General features: G+C 45.9%; 2 protein-coding genes across 5 annotated transcripts in view; both read left to right on the top strand.

Annotated features, from left to right (window-relative positions):
- Positions 1 to 14,638, top strand: part of poc1b (POC1 centriolar protein B) — a 66,905-nt gene extending 52,267 nt beyond the window's left edge. Inside the window, exon 15 of one of the 3 annotated variants that reach the window (XR_011346805.1) lies at positions 14,550 to 14,638. The gene's annotated coding sequence lies outside the window, so the exon portion shown is untranslated. Of the gene's footprint in view, positions 1 to 7,224; positions 10,007 to 11,673; positions 11,755 to 14,549 lie in introns of those variants that run through there. The other 2 variants (XR_011346806.1, XR_011346807.1) reach the window with 2 other exon arrangements.
- Positions 10,073 to 16,014, top strand: dusp6 (dual specificity phosphatase 6). Of its 2 annotated transcripts, XM_069904291.1 has the most exons (3): positions 10,078 to 10,791; positions 11,674 to 12,102; positions 14,550 to 16,014. In XM_069904291.1, exons 1-3 carry the CDS (start codon positions 10,392 to 10,394, stop codon positions 14,855 to 14,857), a joined length of 1,137 nt encoding a protein of 378 aa, XP_069760392.1. In that variant the 5' UTR covers positions 10,078 to 10,391; the 3' UTR covers positions 14,858 to 16,014. The 2 variants fall into 2 exon arrangements, with proteins under 2 accessions (XP_069760393.1, XP_069760392.1); XM_069904292.1 differs by lacking the exon at positions 11,674 to 12,102 and having other exon boundaries at positions 10,073 to 10,791.
- Positions 16,015 to 16,697: the final 683 nt, after the last annotated feature.

Here is a 16,697-nt window from a genome sequence, read left to right as displayed (position 1 = left end):
AAACTGCAATACAAAGATAATTTAAAAAATAATAAGTAAGAATTCTTAAATGAGGCCCTGATTGAGTTTGTTGTTGAGGTGTCTAATGGAGGAGGGTAGCAGCTGTTCCTGAACCTGGTGGTGTGAGTCTTGTGGCACCGATATCTCTTTTCTGATGGTAGCAGTGAGAACAGAGGGGGTGATGGGTGGTGAGGATACTCGATGATTGTTGCTGCTCTGACACCAGTGTTCCCTATAGATGATCTTGCCCGTGGGGAGGGTTTTACCCGAGATGTCCTGGGATGTGTCCACTACCTTTTGGAGGGTTTTATGCTTTGAGGTATCAGTGTCCCCCTACCAGACTGTCAAGCACCCAGTCAGCTCACTTTCCACCACACATCTGTAGAAATTTGCCAGGGTTTCTGGTGTTATACCAAAGCCCCCCCACAAACTCCTGAGGAAGTAGAGGTTCCTTCTTCACGATGCCATTGGTATATTGGGTCCAGGAAAGATCCTCTGAGATAGTGACTCCCAAGAACTTAACTTTGCTGACCCTCTCACCTCTGATCCGGCATCCCCCAGTGATCACTGGATTGTAAACCAGAGTTTTGCCTTCCTGAAGAGAACAATCAGCTGCTTAATTTTGGTGCCATTGAGGGTAAGGTTGTTGTTGGTGCACCATTCAGCCAAGTTTTCAATCTCCCTCCTGTGTGCTAACTCCTCACCTTTCTTTATGCCTTCTGTGTTGAACTACGTAAGCATTCTGAATTTTACAATTTACTGCAAACTTGGATCAATTAAGTTCAAAGAATCTGGGACAATTTACTGTTGAGCTGGTCTTGCTACTTTTTGCATTTGGCATGATATGTGATTGTTAACATTCTCAATTTAGATATTTCCATCAGTAGTGCTTGAATCATTGCATATTTGAATTCACTAATCGTGTTTATTGGGGTTATTTTCTTATTTGTGTAAAGCATGTGGGAGTTACTATCAAGGCCCACATTTGCTGCCCATCTCAGTCGCTGTGTCCAAGAGAAAAATGACTTGGAAATAGGCCCTTTGCATGTGAATTTATCTCCCTTTTATCTCCACACTTTCATCCTGATTTCTCCCTGATCCTTCCATTCTCCTGCATCTCTTCTTGAACTGTTGCAGTATTTTTTGAGAAATTATCACACTGTGGGCTCCCAGGTTATTGATGCAGCAACAGATCAGGATATTGTGTGGGGAAGCTGACTATCCCTGTGTGCTTGATGTACTGTCCTCTGGATGCAAACGCTGTGGCACTTGGGCGGTGTTGTCAGAAGGCTCGCAAAGCCACTGCAGATGCTGAACCCAACAGCCAGCCAAGATGGAGTGTGTGAAGGTTCAAGGTGATGCCTGGAGAAGACGGTAAAGAAAGCCACTTTATATCAGGACATGTGATTGACCATTTCACTGAACACCTGCACTCTTTTGGTGGGTCCAAGCAAGCTGGCTGCCAACCACAGATTGAAATCATAAAATTATTTTTGTTTTTTATGTAGTCGGTAGGAGGGAAGTTCAGAAAAAAACAACTAAACTTGACTGCTTCACAGGGAAGGGACCCATAAACTTTGAGCAGAGTCGAAAGGGGCAAAAACCAAACAAAAAACATTGAGAATGGCGGCTCTAGGTAACTCCTATCTCTATCTGGTTCCACTGTTTCCATCTCCTCTTTCCCTATGTTCTTCCTCTTCTCTTTCACCTTTCCCCCTCCCAATGGTCTCTTATCTCCACCCCTCCCATGTTCTGGCCTGTACTCTTTCACCACAGTCTTTCCCAAGCCTCCCCCTGCCCACTTTTATCCCCTTGATATCACTGAGGGTCCCAACCAGAATGTTGACTGGCCATTTCTACCCATGGACACTGCCTGGCCTGCAGAGTTGCTCCAGCTTCCCATTGTTTGCTTTAGAAAGGAAGAATTTAAATTCAAATAGCATCTTCAGCATCTGTCCCGATGAGGTCTGTAGCCAAAGAAGTGTAGTCATTTTTATGGCACAAGATAACACAATTATTTACATACAGAAAGGTTCCAAAGTCAACAGTAAAATAAATCTATAACCTTTTGGAAATACTGAAGGGGCAGTTTAGTGTGGCATTGTATACAATTCTATCATTCAATGATGTTATCCATTAGAAAAGAAACCATTCCTGCCCTGTAGCATAAGGTCAGTGAGTCCCAGAGTTGTGCAGCACAGAAACAGTTCCTTCAGCCCACGTGTCAATGCTGACCTTTTTACCCTAATCTTATTTGCCCACCTTCAATCCATAATCCCTTGATACCTTGCCTATTTAAGTGCCTCTTAAACGTAGGCAATCTGAGGCGCCTGCAAGCTCACACCAAGACACAAGAGAAACTTGTCCGTGAACTACTCTTTGCAGACAATGCCGCTTTAGTTGCCCATTCAGAGCCAGCTCTTCAGCGCTTGACATCCTGTTTTGCGGAAACTGCCAAAATGTTTGGCCTGGAAGTCAGCCTGAAGAAAACTGCGGTCCTCCATCAGCCAGCTCCCCACCATGACTACCAGCCCCCCCACATCTCCATCGGGCACACAAAACTCAAAACGGTCAACCAGTTTACCTATCTCGGCTGCACCATTTCATCAGATGCAAGGATCGACAACGAGATAGACAACAGACTCGCCAAGGCAAATAGCGCCTTTGGAAGACTACACAAAAGAGTCTGGAAAAACAACCAACTGAAAAACCTCACAAAGATAAGCGATACAGAGCTGTTGTCATACCCACACTCCTGTTCGGCTCTGAATCATGGGTCCTCTACCAGCATTACCTACGGCTCCTAGAACGCTTCCACCAGCGTTGTCTCCGCTCCATCCTCAACATTCATTGGAGCGACTTCATCCTTAACATCGAAGTACTCGAGATGACAGAGGCCGACAGCATCGAGTCCACGCTGCTGAAGATCCAGCTGCGCTGGGTGGGTCACGTCTCCAGAATGGAGGACCATCGCCTTCGCAAGATCGTGTTATATGGCGAGCTCTCCACTGGCCACCGTGACAGAGGTGCACCAAAGAAGAGGTACAAGGACTGCCTAAAGAAATCTCTTGGTGCCTGCCACATTGACCACCGCCAGTGGGCTGATATCGCCTCAAACCGTACATCTTGGCACCTCACAGTTCGGCGGGCAGCAACCTCCTTTGAAGAAGACCGCAGAGCCCACCTCACTGACAAAAGACAAAGGAAGAACCAACCAATTTTCCCCTGCAACCGTGTCTGCCTGTCCCGCATCGGACTTGTCAGCCACAAACGAGCCTGCAGCTGACGTGGACATTTACCCCCTCCATAAATCTTCGTCCGCGAAGCCAAGCCAAAGAAAGAAAACGTAGGGCAGCAGGGTAAGTGTACCAGTTAAGTCAATGTTGGAACCTGGTGCTGTCTTTAAGTAGTTTGTTCGTGTCCCTGTGTCAGTGTGGGTTTTCTCCCATGTTCTAAAAACGTACAGGGTTGGTAGGTTCATTGGTCACGTGGATGTATTTAAGCGACACAGGCTCCTGGACCGGATTGGCCTGTTATCATTCTGTATCTTTAAATTTTTTTTTAATAGTGTCTGAATCTTCCACCACCACCTCTGGCAGCACAAACAAGTGCTCAGTGAAAAATTTGCAAGTACAATGGTCCAGGGGTTGGTTAATAAAGAGCATAACCCCTCCTTACCCTGTAACCCTCTATTTTTCTTCCATCTTAACCTGCATTTCTTTACACTGGAGACACACACTGTGTAAGTTTATCTGATACCCTTCAAAGGTTGTGAATAAAAGAACATTCCTTCTGTAATTATGTATCTCCTCCATTTTATCAGGCTTTCAAAATAACCTGGTTCTTTCTCCACCAATAGCTTTTTGTCTGTTCAAGCAGAATGCTGTTTAACAATTTAATTCAACCCTCTCCCTCACCAGATTTGCTGGAGTTATTTCCTGCAAATTTGCAATCTTACCCCATGAATTTAATCCAAGTTGGAATAGAAAATAGGAATGAAATATTTAAACATTCTTTGCAACAATTTTAAACAGGAACAGGAGATAATCTCCTTTGAGTTTCTTGTCCCAAATGATATCTCTAAACTAAACAAAACATCACTGGCCTTTTAGGTAGAGCAGCTGGTTTGCAGTGCCAAAGATCCAGGTTCAATCTGGATCTTGGGAGCTGTGTGTGTGGAGTCTGCACGTTAAGGCAGTGACACCCTGGGTTTCCTCTGGGGTGCTTGGGTTTCCTCCCACATTCCAGTGACATATGAGTTGATTAAATGAATTAACTACTGTGAAATGTAGGTGAGTAGTAGAATCTGGGGGAAACTGAGGAGAATAAACAATGGGATCAATCTAGGATTTGTGTGAATGGATAGTTAATGAATTGCTTTATTAGACCAAAGGGCCTGTTTCCACACTGCCCCTCTATGACTATAATCCCTCTATGAGATTAGAAAGCAGTACCCATGGAGGGATTTGGAAAATGTTTAAATTGGAGAGTTATCAGACTGGGAGCCAATGTAGCACAAGCAGGTGTTGGTGAGGGTGTCCTTGACTCATTGGGACAGGGATAGCAGCATTCAAATTTAGCAAACAGTGTTGCAACAGGGTAGTGCTGTCGTGGCCTGGGTTCACTAAATAAAGGGTCCAGACCTGAAACGATGACTGATCGTTTGTGCTTGTTGATGTTTTCTGACCTGCTGAGTTCCTCTGGAAGTTTTTTATTTGTTCCAGGTTCCAGCAACTGTCGTCCTTGTTCTTCTCTGATTGGTACCTACACGGAAAATAGATCATAGAACATAACAGCATAGAAAAAGGGCCCTTCTAGACTGTGCCGAATAATTTTTCTGCCTAGTCCCACTGACCTGCACCCAGTCCATAACCCTCCATGCCCTTCCCATCCATGTTCCTGTCCAAATTCTTCTTAAATGTTCAGATTGAACCTGCATTCTCCACTTCAGCTGGACTTAACCCATTTACACTGGGGATAAGAAAAAGAATTTCTTTTTCTCATGAGTAAGCATGAGGGAAATGAAGGGTTGGTTATGGAACGAATTAACTCCTATCTCAGAAAGGAACTGAACCCACATCATTTCAACTATCACCACAACAGGTCCACGGCAGATGCCATCTTGCTGGCCATCCACTCTATATGAGACCACAGGAATATCAACATCAGGTTGTCCTTCATTGATCACAGCTCAGCGTTCAAAACAATCATTGCAGTAAAAACAAGCTAAAGAACTTATCTGTCGCTCTACTGCTGGATCCTTGACTTCCTCATTGGCAGACCCTAATCAATGCCGATTGGCAGCATGACCTCGTCCAACTTGGTCTTAGCAACCAAGTTATCTAATTCATTTAATTTGCCCAGATCCCTCTCAACCTTTCCCATCCCTGTATCTGTATGAGTGTCTTTTAAACATTGTAATTGTCCAATGACAACATTCAAAGGACATTTGGACAGATTTCTAGATCAAAAAGAGTTTGGAAGGTTATGGACCAAATACAGGCAATTGGGACGAGCTCAGAATGCCAACTTGGTCCACATGGATGAGTCAGGCAGAAGGGCCTTCTCTACGGTGGTTGACTTTGTGGTTCCTGATGAAGGGCTCAGGCCCGAAACATTCGTGTGGATGCTGTGTGACCTGCTGATCTACTCCAGCACGTTTGTGCACTGCACTCGGCCCCAGTGTCTGCAGATTTTCTTCCTATGATTATAGCCTTCAAAATCAGAACTTTTCAAACTTTTTCTTTCCACTCACATACCACTTTAAGGAATCCCTATGCCACAGTGCTCTGTGATTAGTCAGGGATTCCTTAAAGTGCTATGTGGATGGGAAGGGAAGGTTGAGAATCACTGCTCCAGACTCAATTGTTACTGAAATATTTTGCTTGAGAAAAATAGTGATTGGCCCATTTCCTTTGGAGCTCTGAAACCGTGCACTAACGAGTCAATTAGGGACAATTAAAACAGTGGTTTTCAGACTTTCATACTTCAAGTGGTACGTGAGTGGAAAGAAAATGTTTAAAAACCACTGTCCTTAACCCTTCCTATCAATATTGCTTCCCCTGGCAGCTCATTCCAGAGGGACCCCTCAGGTCCCTCTTGAATCTCAGCCCTCCCACCTATATCCTCTGGTTCCACACCCTGGAAAATAAACTGCGACTATTCACTTTATCCATGCCCCTCATTATCAGGCCACCCTTCAGCCTCCAGGGAACAAACACCCTCCTGTGATCCTTGTGAACCACAGTGAAGGTCTGGTATTGTTTACAGAGGAGAGGGGAGAGGAAAGTTGGGGAGGGACAAGGTTTTGAATGGGGTGAGATGGCAGGAAGGAGGGGGTAACCGGGAAAAACTAACCATTGAACAACATCGAGGGCCGAAGGGCCTGTACTTTGCTGTAATGTTCTACAGAGGAATGATGTAGATGAAGGGGTGTAAATCACTTTTTATAAAAGAAGGGTTTTCGTCTAATTTTACTGATGCAACACGCTGAAAGCACAATGAAAACGGGTCTAAATCGTTCTAACGAGTCGAACAATGGGCCGAATGGAAGGGCGCGGATTCCCTGCTGGGGACAGTAAATCGAGCTCTGCTGGGATTGAACGATAGACCAGCATTGGCGAGAATGGAAATGTTAGCGTTGTTTTTAATCAGCGCCTTGGTGTCATGGAGTTATTTACGGGAAAGCTAAATTCAGGCCAAATCGAGTTGGAGAACTGGGGACACAAGGGACTGCAGGCGGCGGGATGGAGAGAGCAAAAGGAACCCCCAGGCAGCGTCTGTGGAGGGCGATGTTGGCTCCGCGGCTGGTCGAGAGCAGGAGAAGCGGCCGTTTGTGTCGGTGGAGAGTGAACAAGGACAGTCCTCCATCACTTTAATCCGCCGGAAAGGCAATTTCCTGAAAAGTTTGGTTCGAACTTCTCTGTGAATAACTCCCCCAACACAAGCTCGACACGAGAAAGGAGTCAGTTCCAAAACCGTATCTCCCTTCACCCTGTTCTGACTGAACTCTGCTGCCAGCAGAACTGGGCTCAGGTTGTGCGTTTAGTAAGGAGCCACGTTTTCCTCGAACAGGATCACTTCTTCCTGGGCACAGTTTGGTGGGGGGGGGGGGGGAACAATAATCCTCTCTGCAAACGCTTTTTAATGGATTTTGCTCCAGACAATTTGATGCCAAATCATTTAAACCAATGTAGTTTGTGATCAGGGCCCATTTTATTCCAGAACTCAACAGCGTTAAACAAATGTAATGCATCAAACGAATTTCCCGGTACAGAGTATTTAGAAGATGGTGCAGCGAAGCTGAATGATTCGAGATGTGCCGCCCGTGGTTACGTGATGATTGGATGGAGGTGAACCTCCCAGCGTCGGTGAGCATAGGCGTGTCTCCCGCTAGTATAAATGATACACTCGGGGCCCGCCAAGTTACAGATCGAAAACCAACATCGGAAAGCAAAGGTACAATCTAAGTGTGATGTGGCAGAAAGCGAAAAGTTATGGTTGCCGGGACTCAAACCAGCTCAAGACAACAACTGTAAAATAAAGGTCAGGGACAAACCTGCCTTTATCTTCCTGGGTGTAACTTCATCCCTGAGAAACCCCCACCCTTTGTCCCACTGAGAACCAGGGCTCTCGGCAGTTTATCACTCGCCACCAGACAGCCGTCTATCCAAATGTTTTGAAAAGTCAATGATAATGCGTTTGTTGTCAACTACACATTGTACCTAATAGCCTGAAAAGGTCTGAGATTGTCTGATCTTGGAAGTTAAGCAGGCTCAAGCTTGGTCAGTGCTTGGAGGAGAAATCACTTTGGAACACCAGGTGCTGTAGGTGTCTGTGAGGGGCGCTGGACAGAGTTCATATATGTTGCATTCTAAATGTAGTGTTATTTACACCATCATTCTCCACTTGCTCCGATAATTAATACCGCGTTTGAAAGACTTGGAAACATCTCGCATTGCCAGCTTCCAGTTAACGAATCATTCTTATGGATTTTCCCCCGCGTTAATCCGATAGTTCTAACACGCAAGGTATGCCTCAAATACAGAGCCGCTCTGAATCCTTGCAACTGCCTTCACAAACGAGCAACATTTAAGCAAGATGTCTCTAACCTCTGCCACTTGGACATTTTGAAACTTCTCCAGGTTGTATTTAGAATGGACAATTATTTGCAATTTGTAAATGCAGTCGGATGAAAGGCACAAACGCAGAATCATTTGTGTTCTCTCCCCCCCCCCACCCCACACACACACACACACACACACACACAAGCCAATATACAAGTCAATTGTCATTCAGAATTTCTCTCCCTGCTTTGAAATTCTACCGTAAGGATCAGAAAATATGGTTTGATATGATTTCGTAATTTCGGCTTTTTTTTAACGTGTCCTGCGTTGCTGTTATAAAGAGGATCTATTTTAAAACGTCCTGCGTTGCTGTTATAAAGAGGGTCTATTTTAAAATGTCCTGCGTTGCTGTTATAAAGAGGGTCTATTTTAAAGTGTCCGGCGTTGCTGTTATAAAGAGGGTCTATTTTAAAGTGCCCTGCGTTGCTGTTATAAAGAGGATCTATTTTAAAGTGCACTGCGTTGCTGTTATAAAGAGGATCTATTTTAAAGTGTCCTGCGTTGCTGTTATAAAGAGGATCTATTTTAAAGTGTCCGGCGTTGCTGTTATAAAGAGGGTCTATTTTAAAGTGCCCTGCGTTGCTGTTATAAAGAGGATCTATTTTAAAGTGCCCTGCGTTGCTGTTATAAAGAGGATCTATTTTAAAGTGCCCTGCGTTGCTGTTATAAAGAGGATCTATTTTAAAATGTCCTGCGTTGCTGTTATAAAGAGGGTCTATTTTAAAGTGTCCTGCGTTGCTGTTATAAAGAGGATCTATTTTAAAGTGCCCTGCGTTGCTGTTATAAAGAGGATCTATTTTAAAGTGTCCTGCGTTGCTGTTATAAAGAGGATCTATTTTAAAATGTCCTGCGTTGCTGTTATAAAGAGGGTCTATTTTAAAATGTCCTGCGTTGCTGTTATAAAGAGGATCTATTTTAAAATGTCCTGCGTTGCTGTTATAAAGAGGATCTATTTTAAAGTGTCCTGCGTTGCTGTTCTGAAGAAGACTTATTTTTAAGCGCCTTTGAACTAAATTCTTGGTTATTGTCGAGTTCCGTGCGTTATCCTGAAGCCCCCTTCCCTCGCTGTCCACCCCCGCACTTACCAGCGGGATTGATACTACGTGTATAGCAATTCATGTTTCATATGCATTTTTACCCCAATGTCAACTGCACTAAAACAAGGCAACGCATCCCCTAACACGGTGCATTCAGTAATTTCCAACAGACAAGCGGCGTGTTGATATTTCTCCTTCGGTATTGAATCGAACGCTCAGACCATGGAATCGGGTGTTATCGGCATCACCTCTCGGGCGGTGTGAATGCGGTCAAAGCCCCTTTGCCAAACGCTGTTGGTGCATTGAGGTGGGGGTAGGATCAGTCATCCTGCGTGTGCAGCCGGGTGGGGAGAGGGGCTCGTTAGAACGGGAGAGCGTTTCAATTGGTCTTGAAGATCCCCATTCAGAAAAAAAAAACCCACAAGAACGCCAGATGGATTCCGGAGCAACACCACCCTGGCGTTTCCTGTCAAAACAGTTCGTGTATCACAGGCCACGCTCTGGGCTCTGAACCGTCGTCAATGAATTTATATTGATCACTAACATTAGCCTCCCTCAGTTGTGTCATTCATACCGGGGAATTGTCTCCGGTGAGATTCATGTGTTATTTGTATCGCTGGAGATTTAAAGGTTTCCTTTGTTCTATGAATGTTTAATTTCTTTGACTCTCGGGCTCCCTTTTTATCCTCCCCTCCCCTCCTGAGACCAGAGAGCGACAGCGGAAATTCCTGTATCCGATTACGAAAAAAAAATCTAATCTCTCTCTCCTTTGTGAATGGCGTTTGCAAAGCTCGTTTGCATACACACACGCTCCAATCCGGGTCGTCGCCAGGGCAACGCGGTGACGGCAGAGGCAGTGGCGAGTGGTGATTGGGCGGCGGGCGGGCTGAATGGATCCATCTGCGGGGCGGGGCGGGCCGAGGCGGCTGAGAGTTTCTATTGAAGAAAGCCGGGGTGCGAGCGACGCGGCGCCATCCAGGGTCATTCAGAAAAAAGAAAGATTGTGAGCCATTCAACAATCCGAGGCCGGTCGCCGATAGATGCAATCCAGCTCGCTCTTTATTGGGAGGGGGATGCAATCTTCCTTTTCAGCCAAGTTTGCCATTCGAATTTGATTTTTCAGTTTGCCAAGAGATTTCTCTGCAAGTTGGGGGAGAGGGAGGTGTTCCCCTTGATAAAGCCGGCAGGGTTTTCCTTTTTTAATGCGCGGCCAATAATTGCTGCCCCCATGTTAGAGAAATTCCCCTGCTGCCCGTTTGACTCGGAAATGGCGATCTGCAAGGCGGCGGGCTGGCTCCACGACCAGCTGGAACGGGGCAGCGACAGCCTGCTCCTCATGGACTGCCGTGCCCACGAGCTGTACGAGTCCTCGCACATCGAGGCGGCCATCAGCGTGGCCATCCCCGGCCTGATGCTGCGGCGGCTGAGGAAGGACAACTTCCCCGTCAAGTCGCTCATCGCCAATAGCGAGGACAAGGAGCGCTTCGCCCGCCGCTGCAAGACCGACATCATCCTCCTGTACGACGAGAGCTCGGCCGAGTGGAACGAGAATCTGAACGCCACCTCTGTCCTCGGCCTCCTCCTGAGAAAGTTAAAGGACGAAGGGTGCAAAGTCTTCTGCTTGGAAGGTATTAAAGAGAACAATCTGTCTGGGATTAAATGCAATGCTGAAGGAACTCAGCGGGGTCCGACTGTGGACGAACGGGGTCCGATGGACTCGCTGTCTGCAAGTTCATTTCATGGGCAAATAGGAAATCGTTGGGTTTCAAGGGAGACATTTCCGCCCTCCTCCCCAAAAAGGGGGATTGGGGTTCTTCGCAACTCACCCAGGACTTGGTGAACGTAGAACAGTTGCAGGCCATTTGGCCCCGATGTTGTGCCGACCCATAGATTCCCTCCAAAAAAAAATCCTAAACCTTTCCTACCTCGCAACCCTCTGCCTTTCATCAGTAAAAACACCAGGCTGGAGAGACTCAGCAGGTCCAACAGTGTCCTTGACAAGAGCGAAGATAAAGAGGCTTCGGGCTTGAGCCCTTCCCAAGTCGAGTTTGGCCACCTGAGCTTCTCCAGCATTGTGTTTGCTTCAATCCCAAAGCCACTCTGTGGACAAAAGAAAACCGTGCCCCCCCCCAAACCTTCCTCTTTCCAGAGAACGTTGGAATTTGTAGTAATCTGGGTCAGTGGCGATAATCTAATCCGCTCCCCACACACCTCCCGAATTGTGGGTGTAATTCCTGTTGAATTCGGATGCGTTGCAGGCGAAATAACGTCCAAGGGAATAAGCATGGGGAAAGCGCGCTGCAACTTTTAACGTGGAATCGTGTAAATGCTTTCAATTTTTATTTCCAGCACGGTCGGTGGAAGCTGATTCCGGCCATTGAATCCCAAAAATAACCTCCAACCTGGGAGAGAGCAAAGGGCTTAGCACGGGAGGAGGGGGCGAGTGGTCTCATTGCGCGCTGGGGCACGCTCGGCCTGCCCTTCATGTGGCCGCACTTTTGTCTCTGCAGGCGGCTTCAGTAAGTTCCAGGCGGAATACCCTGCCCACTGCGAGACCAACGTGGACAGTTCGTGTTGCAGTCACTCCCCGACGGTGCCCGTCCTGGGACTCGGCGGCCTCCGCATCAGCTCCGACCCGTCGGACATCGAGTCGGACGTCCCGAGCAGCGCGACCGAGGGCGAGGGCAGTCCCCTGTCCAACAACCATCAGCCCCCTTTCCCCGTCCAGATCTTGCCCTACCTGTACCTCGGCTGCGCCAAGGACTCCACCAACCTCGACGTTCTGGAGGAATACGGCATCAAGTACATCCTGAACGTCACTCCTAACCTCCCCAACCTGTTCGAGAATGCGGGGGAATTTAAGTACAAGCAAATCCCCATCTCAGATCACTGGAGCCAGAACCTAGCCCAGTTTTTTCCAGAAGCCATTGCATTCATAGGTAAGAGATTCTGCGGGAAAACTCTCCAGTTCATTCTTCTCCTCTGTTAGAAATGTCCAGAGAAGTTGGAATGATTGAAAATGATCTCAATAAGATTTGTCCCAACCAAAAGAGAAATTTCAAATTGTCATTCAGCACTTCAACCTGTCCATGGTATTCTCCTGGAGATACCATGGACAGGTTTGTTTCTCTACAATACACCAGCTGAACAAAATTGAACCAGAATCCATTTTACATAAAACTGCAGAGGTGAAAATCTGAAATAAACACTTGAAGCACCCAGCAGGTCAGTCAGGATCTATGGAGAGAGAAACAGCTCACGTTTCAGGTTGGAGACCCTTTTACGGAAAACAAGTTGTTGAAAACCAAAGGCTGAAACGAGTATTCTTTGGTTTGCAATTGTCTTTCAGCTGAAAGAGCGACTGTTTCTCTCGCCACAGAATTTCCAGCATTTTCAAGTTTTATTTCAGATTTCTGACACTCGCAGCTTTTTTTTTTTAAAAATTCTTTGTTTATGAATCTCCTTTAGTGGGGCATATGAGTGGTGATGTTTAAAGGTTATATCATGGCTAAAGGTTGATGTTTAACCGTGTGAATTAATGGTTTGTAGTGAAGGTAGGTTTCCCCTTCTTTAAAAAAAAAACAAGTTACATTTTCCACAACTGTGGTCACATTTTTCAAAAAAAAAAGGAAAAAGAGATCGGAATAAGTTTGTCCTGGAATCTGGGAAAGACACCGCATATCCGTAATGGTGCTTCATAACATTTCCATGTAATGGTTTGTGGATGCGAGCAGCCTTTGGTTGTGCCTGTCTGTGGGAGTACAAACAAAATTCTCCAGTGTGTGAGACATTGGTTTGTCCATGAGCTGGAAGCTGGCTGCACAAATATAGGATATGCGATTCGGTTCCCATTTCATTGCCTCTCGGTGAGACCCACTGTTACCCAAGTTCAGGCTTAAAACATCTAACATCCACAAATCTACACGTGAGCCGAGGAAAAGAAGTGAGCCCTGTGTTTTCATTTCATGTGGAACGCAAAAATCTGCAGAGGCTGTGCTTGTAGTGAAGACATAGAAAGGCTGGAGGAACTCAGCCGGTCTCGCAGTTTCCATAAGATGCGTAAGAGACATTTCGGGCCATGAGCCCTTCTTGAATTTTTGTGTCTCCTGAAAAGATTGAGATTGTGGGATCTTGAGCTCTCCTCTTTACAAAGCAGAGAAATGGATTCCAATTGAAAATACCAAAATAAGAATCCTGCAGTTTATGTGCAGACAACATAGTTATAGATTTAACCAGAACCAATGTAATTACAGCCCCCGAGGTACGTCCTGCAGTTTGGGGCTAATTTGAGCTGGGGCGGAAGGAATTTCGGCTAGAAGCCACAGAGAAACTAATCTAAAGGCATTGTAATGCATTTCCTCTTACAAAGGAAACCATTTTCAGGCAACATTGACATCCTGTTCCTGTTAATGGGCCTCGTCCGCTGTGACTCTTCTGTCTTGATACGCCTGAATGCCTTTATTGTGGGAGGGGGAGCATTACAGCCAGGGATTTCTACACAGAAGACATTCACTGCCATCTTGCAAACTTTCTATTGAAACATTCATGCACAGACATCAATACACCAGAGAATGAATGCACTTTTTTGTCAGCTGTGACCCACATAAAACCACACCAGGATTCTCAGTTACACTTAAAAGATGCAGTCACCGGATTTCCAAAACAGCGCTTTGCAAAAAATCAACATGTTTGTAATTTCATTTATGCACGTGGAACACAAATTCAAGAGATCTGAAAGATTTATTGTGAATTATTGCTTAAGCGTGTGGAATTGTTGGGGGGCTACTCGGCCCATTGTTCCTGTGCTAGTTCCTGTCAGTCCAACTCCTGATCTTTCTGGCTTGTCTCTGAAGCTGACACTGAGCAAGAAGTGTTGATTCAAAGGGAGCTGGAAGTTATTGTGAAGTACTGCTTCAACGTCTGAAATTGTTAGGCACAGAGGCCACTCTGCCCATTGCTTCTGTGCTTGCCCCATCACTCCTGCTCCTCTCGTCTTTCTGCTCATAGCCTTGCAATTTAAATGTAGACATACAGCACCATAATAGGCCATTTTGGGTCACGAGCCCACGCTGCCCAATTAACCTACAACCCCTGGTACATTTCGAATGGTGGGAGGAAACTGGAGACCCTGGGGAAAATTCATGCAGACTCGGGGAGAACGTACAAACTCCTTGACAGACAGCGCTGGGTTTGAACACCGATCCCGTTCGCTGGAGCTGAAACAGTGTTGCATTAACCACTAGGCCATCTGTGCCACCCTACCTATCCTTTTGTCAGACGCTATGTGATGAAGTGAATGTTTCAGATTTTTTATTCTTTAAAACCTGTTCGGACTGTGACCTTCCACTGACCTCCCCATTTCCATTCTGTTCTCTGCTCCCCTCAGATGAAGCTCGTAACCAGAGCTGCGGTGTGTTGGTGCACTGCCTGGCTGGCATCAGTCGCTCGGTCACCGTGACGGTGGCCTACCTGATGCAGAAGCTGAACCTCTCCATGAATGCCGCCTACGACATCGTGAAGATGAAGAAGTCCAACATCTCCCCCAACTTCAACTTCATGGGGCAACTGCTGGACTTTGAGCGGACTCTGGGCCTCAGCAGCCCCTGCGACAACAGGCTACACACCCAGCCCCTCTACTTCTCCACCCCCACCAACCACAACGTCTTCCAGCTTGATGCGTTCCAGTCCACTTGACCTGGCAAGCCAGCTCTGACAAAAGCAGCTGGAAGTTTTTAATAGGTCAGATCACTGACACGTAACCGGGTCAAAGTGGCTCTGGAGAAGAACAACTGATCCCACTAAAGGGGCTGGACTTTTTGTCCAAGCAACCTGTTGTGAAAGAATGGGGGGGGGGGGGGGGGTTCCCTAACCTTGGACTTTGAGGCCCTCGATGGTTCACAAAGTTAGCTGGAAAAACGCAGTGGCTGAAAGCTTTGCAGTGTAAAAAGGGGACAAAATAAAAAGTCGGGCGTTGCACTTGTGCTCCCGATCAATGCCCTTTCTTTTCCGTCCCGCTGATAGTGAAATGTTTGTCTTCAGTGAAGACTTTGTTGATTCAAACCAGTGGGAAGGGGGAAACGTTTTAAACAGTTTTCAGAAGTTTCCAGAACCGGCCACGAATTTACTTTTGTAGTCGTGATCCTGTCTGGCATCTCACAGCATGAATTCTGTATATATTGTCCGCGTACAAATCGAGTGTCGCACTCTGGATGTCACCTGAGATTCTGTACATTTGGGTGGAGGGTTGGAGGGAACGTAGCTTCCTGTAAGGTACTTGTATTTGAATCCTTTCTGTCTGCTGGCTCGTGGAGCTGTTGAGATGGAAGGGTACAATTATGTTAATGTGATGTTTTGACTGATTACTGGAACAGTATATGCCAAAAACCATTTTCTCTGACCGTTCTGCTTTATCTATCTGCGTATGAGTGTAATTTAAAGCTGCTTTTTGACTAATGCTGTTTATATTTTGTCAATTCTAAGCCTTGGTTATGTGTATATAATGTTTGATGTTTCCTTACTTATGAATGAATCGACTGTTCTTGATATGGGGGAGGGGGCCTGGATATTTCTTTGGGTTTTATTTTCTAATGTACAAGTCAAACAGTGAATTACCTCTGCAGACTCTTCAGGGAAATATATCGTGAATGCAATAGGGTTTTTATTCTAAGTCTGTGTTTCAAACTGGAAAGCCAATACTGTATGTATACCGTGCACTTGCGTTCAGTAGCCAATGAGAAGCTGATCCCCACGTCACTTTGCCACAAGCAGCTTCATGTGAATTTATTCTGAGAATGATTGATCGTATTTACTAAGTTATTAATAAATAACTATTTTGCCTATATAGAACCTCACGTAAGTCTTGGCCATTACTTGATGAACTGTCTTCTGGGATTCAGGAAATTTGAGTTCAGATTTATTGTCGGAGTACATGCATGACATCTCATTCAACCTTGAGATTCTTTTTCCTGTCGGCCAGGCAGAATTACCACTTATTGGTCGTACAGAATTGGTTCTCTTTTAAGGAAGCTTCATGATTAGAAACTTAAGTAGAAATTGGCAACTCGTAAAGAAAGAGCGTTCTGTCTGAAATGCCCTTGACTGGTTTGGGGAAGTGGATGTAGGTTTGGATCGTACAGTGTGTAGGTGGACTTCCAGTGCACGCCTCTTTGAAGAAGTTGCTCCTATTTTAAAATCGGAGATAGAAACGAAAGAGGAACAGTAGGGCACTGGTTAGACGAGTCACGGAAAACAGGGGAAGATTCTGGTCATGTCTGGTCACCATGGGGTGTCAGATTAGATGAGCACGGACATGAAACCATTCAGCCCATCTATCCTGGCTTTGTCAGGGTCAGTTCTAATACCGTGCCTTTTCCTTCTCCCATCTCTGCAGTTTTTATACCTTATACAGTGCCTTCAAACGACATTTATTTTGTGTAAGAGAATGAGTGTAATATTTCTTGTGGTATATGGAAGTCAGCAGATTAGTAAAACACACACAGAAATGCTGGAGGAACCCAGCAGATCTCGCGGTGTG

This window comes from Narcine bancroftii, chromosome 11, assembly GCF_036971445.1.
Source record: "Narcine bancroftii isolate sNarBan1 chromosome 11, sNarBan1.hap1, whole genome shotgun sequence".
Taxonomy (NCBI): domain Eukaryota; kingdom Metazoa; phylum Chordata; class Chondrichthyes; order Torpediniformes; family Narcinidae; genus Narcine; species Narcine bancroftii.
Note: the sequence above shows the minus strand (reverse complement) of the source record. Positions and strands in the feature narration are given on the sequence as shown.

Coding starts and splice junctions, on each gene's coding strand:
- dusp6 (XM_069904291.1), top strand. CDS start 10,392: ATGTTAGAGAAATTCCCCTGCTGCCCGTTTGACTCGGAAATGGCGATC. Junction 10,792..11,673: donor CAAAGTCTTCTGCTTGGAAG/GTATTAAAGAGA, acceptor TTGTCTCTGCAG/GCGGCTTCAGTAAGTTCCAG. Junction 12,103..14,549: donor AGAAGCCATTGCATTCATAG/GTAAGAGATTCT, acceptor TGCTCCCCTCAG/ATGAAGCTCGTAACCAGAGC.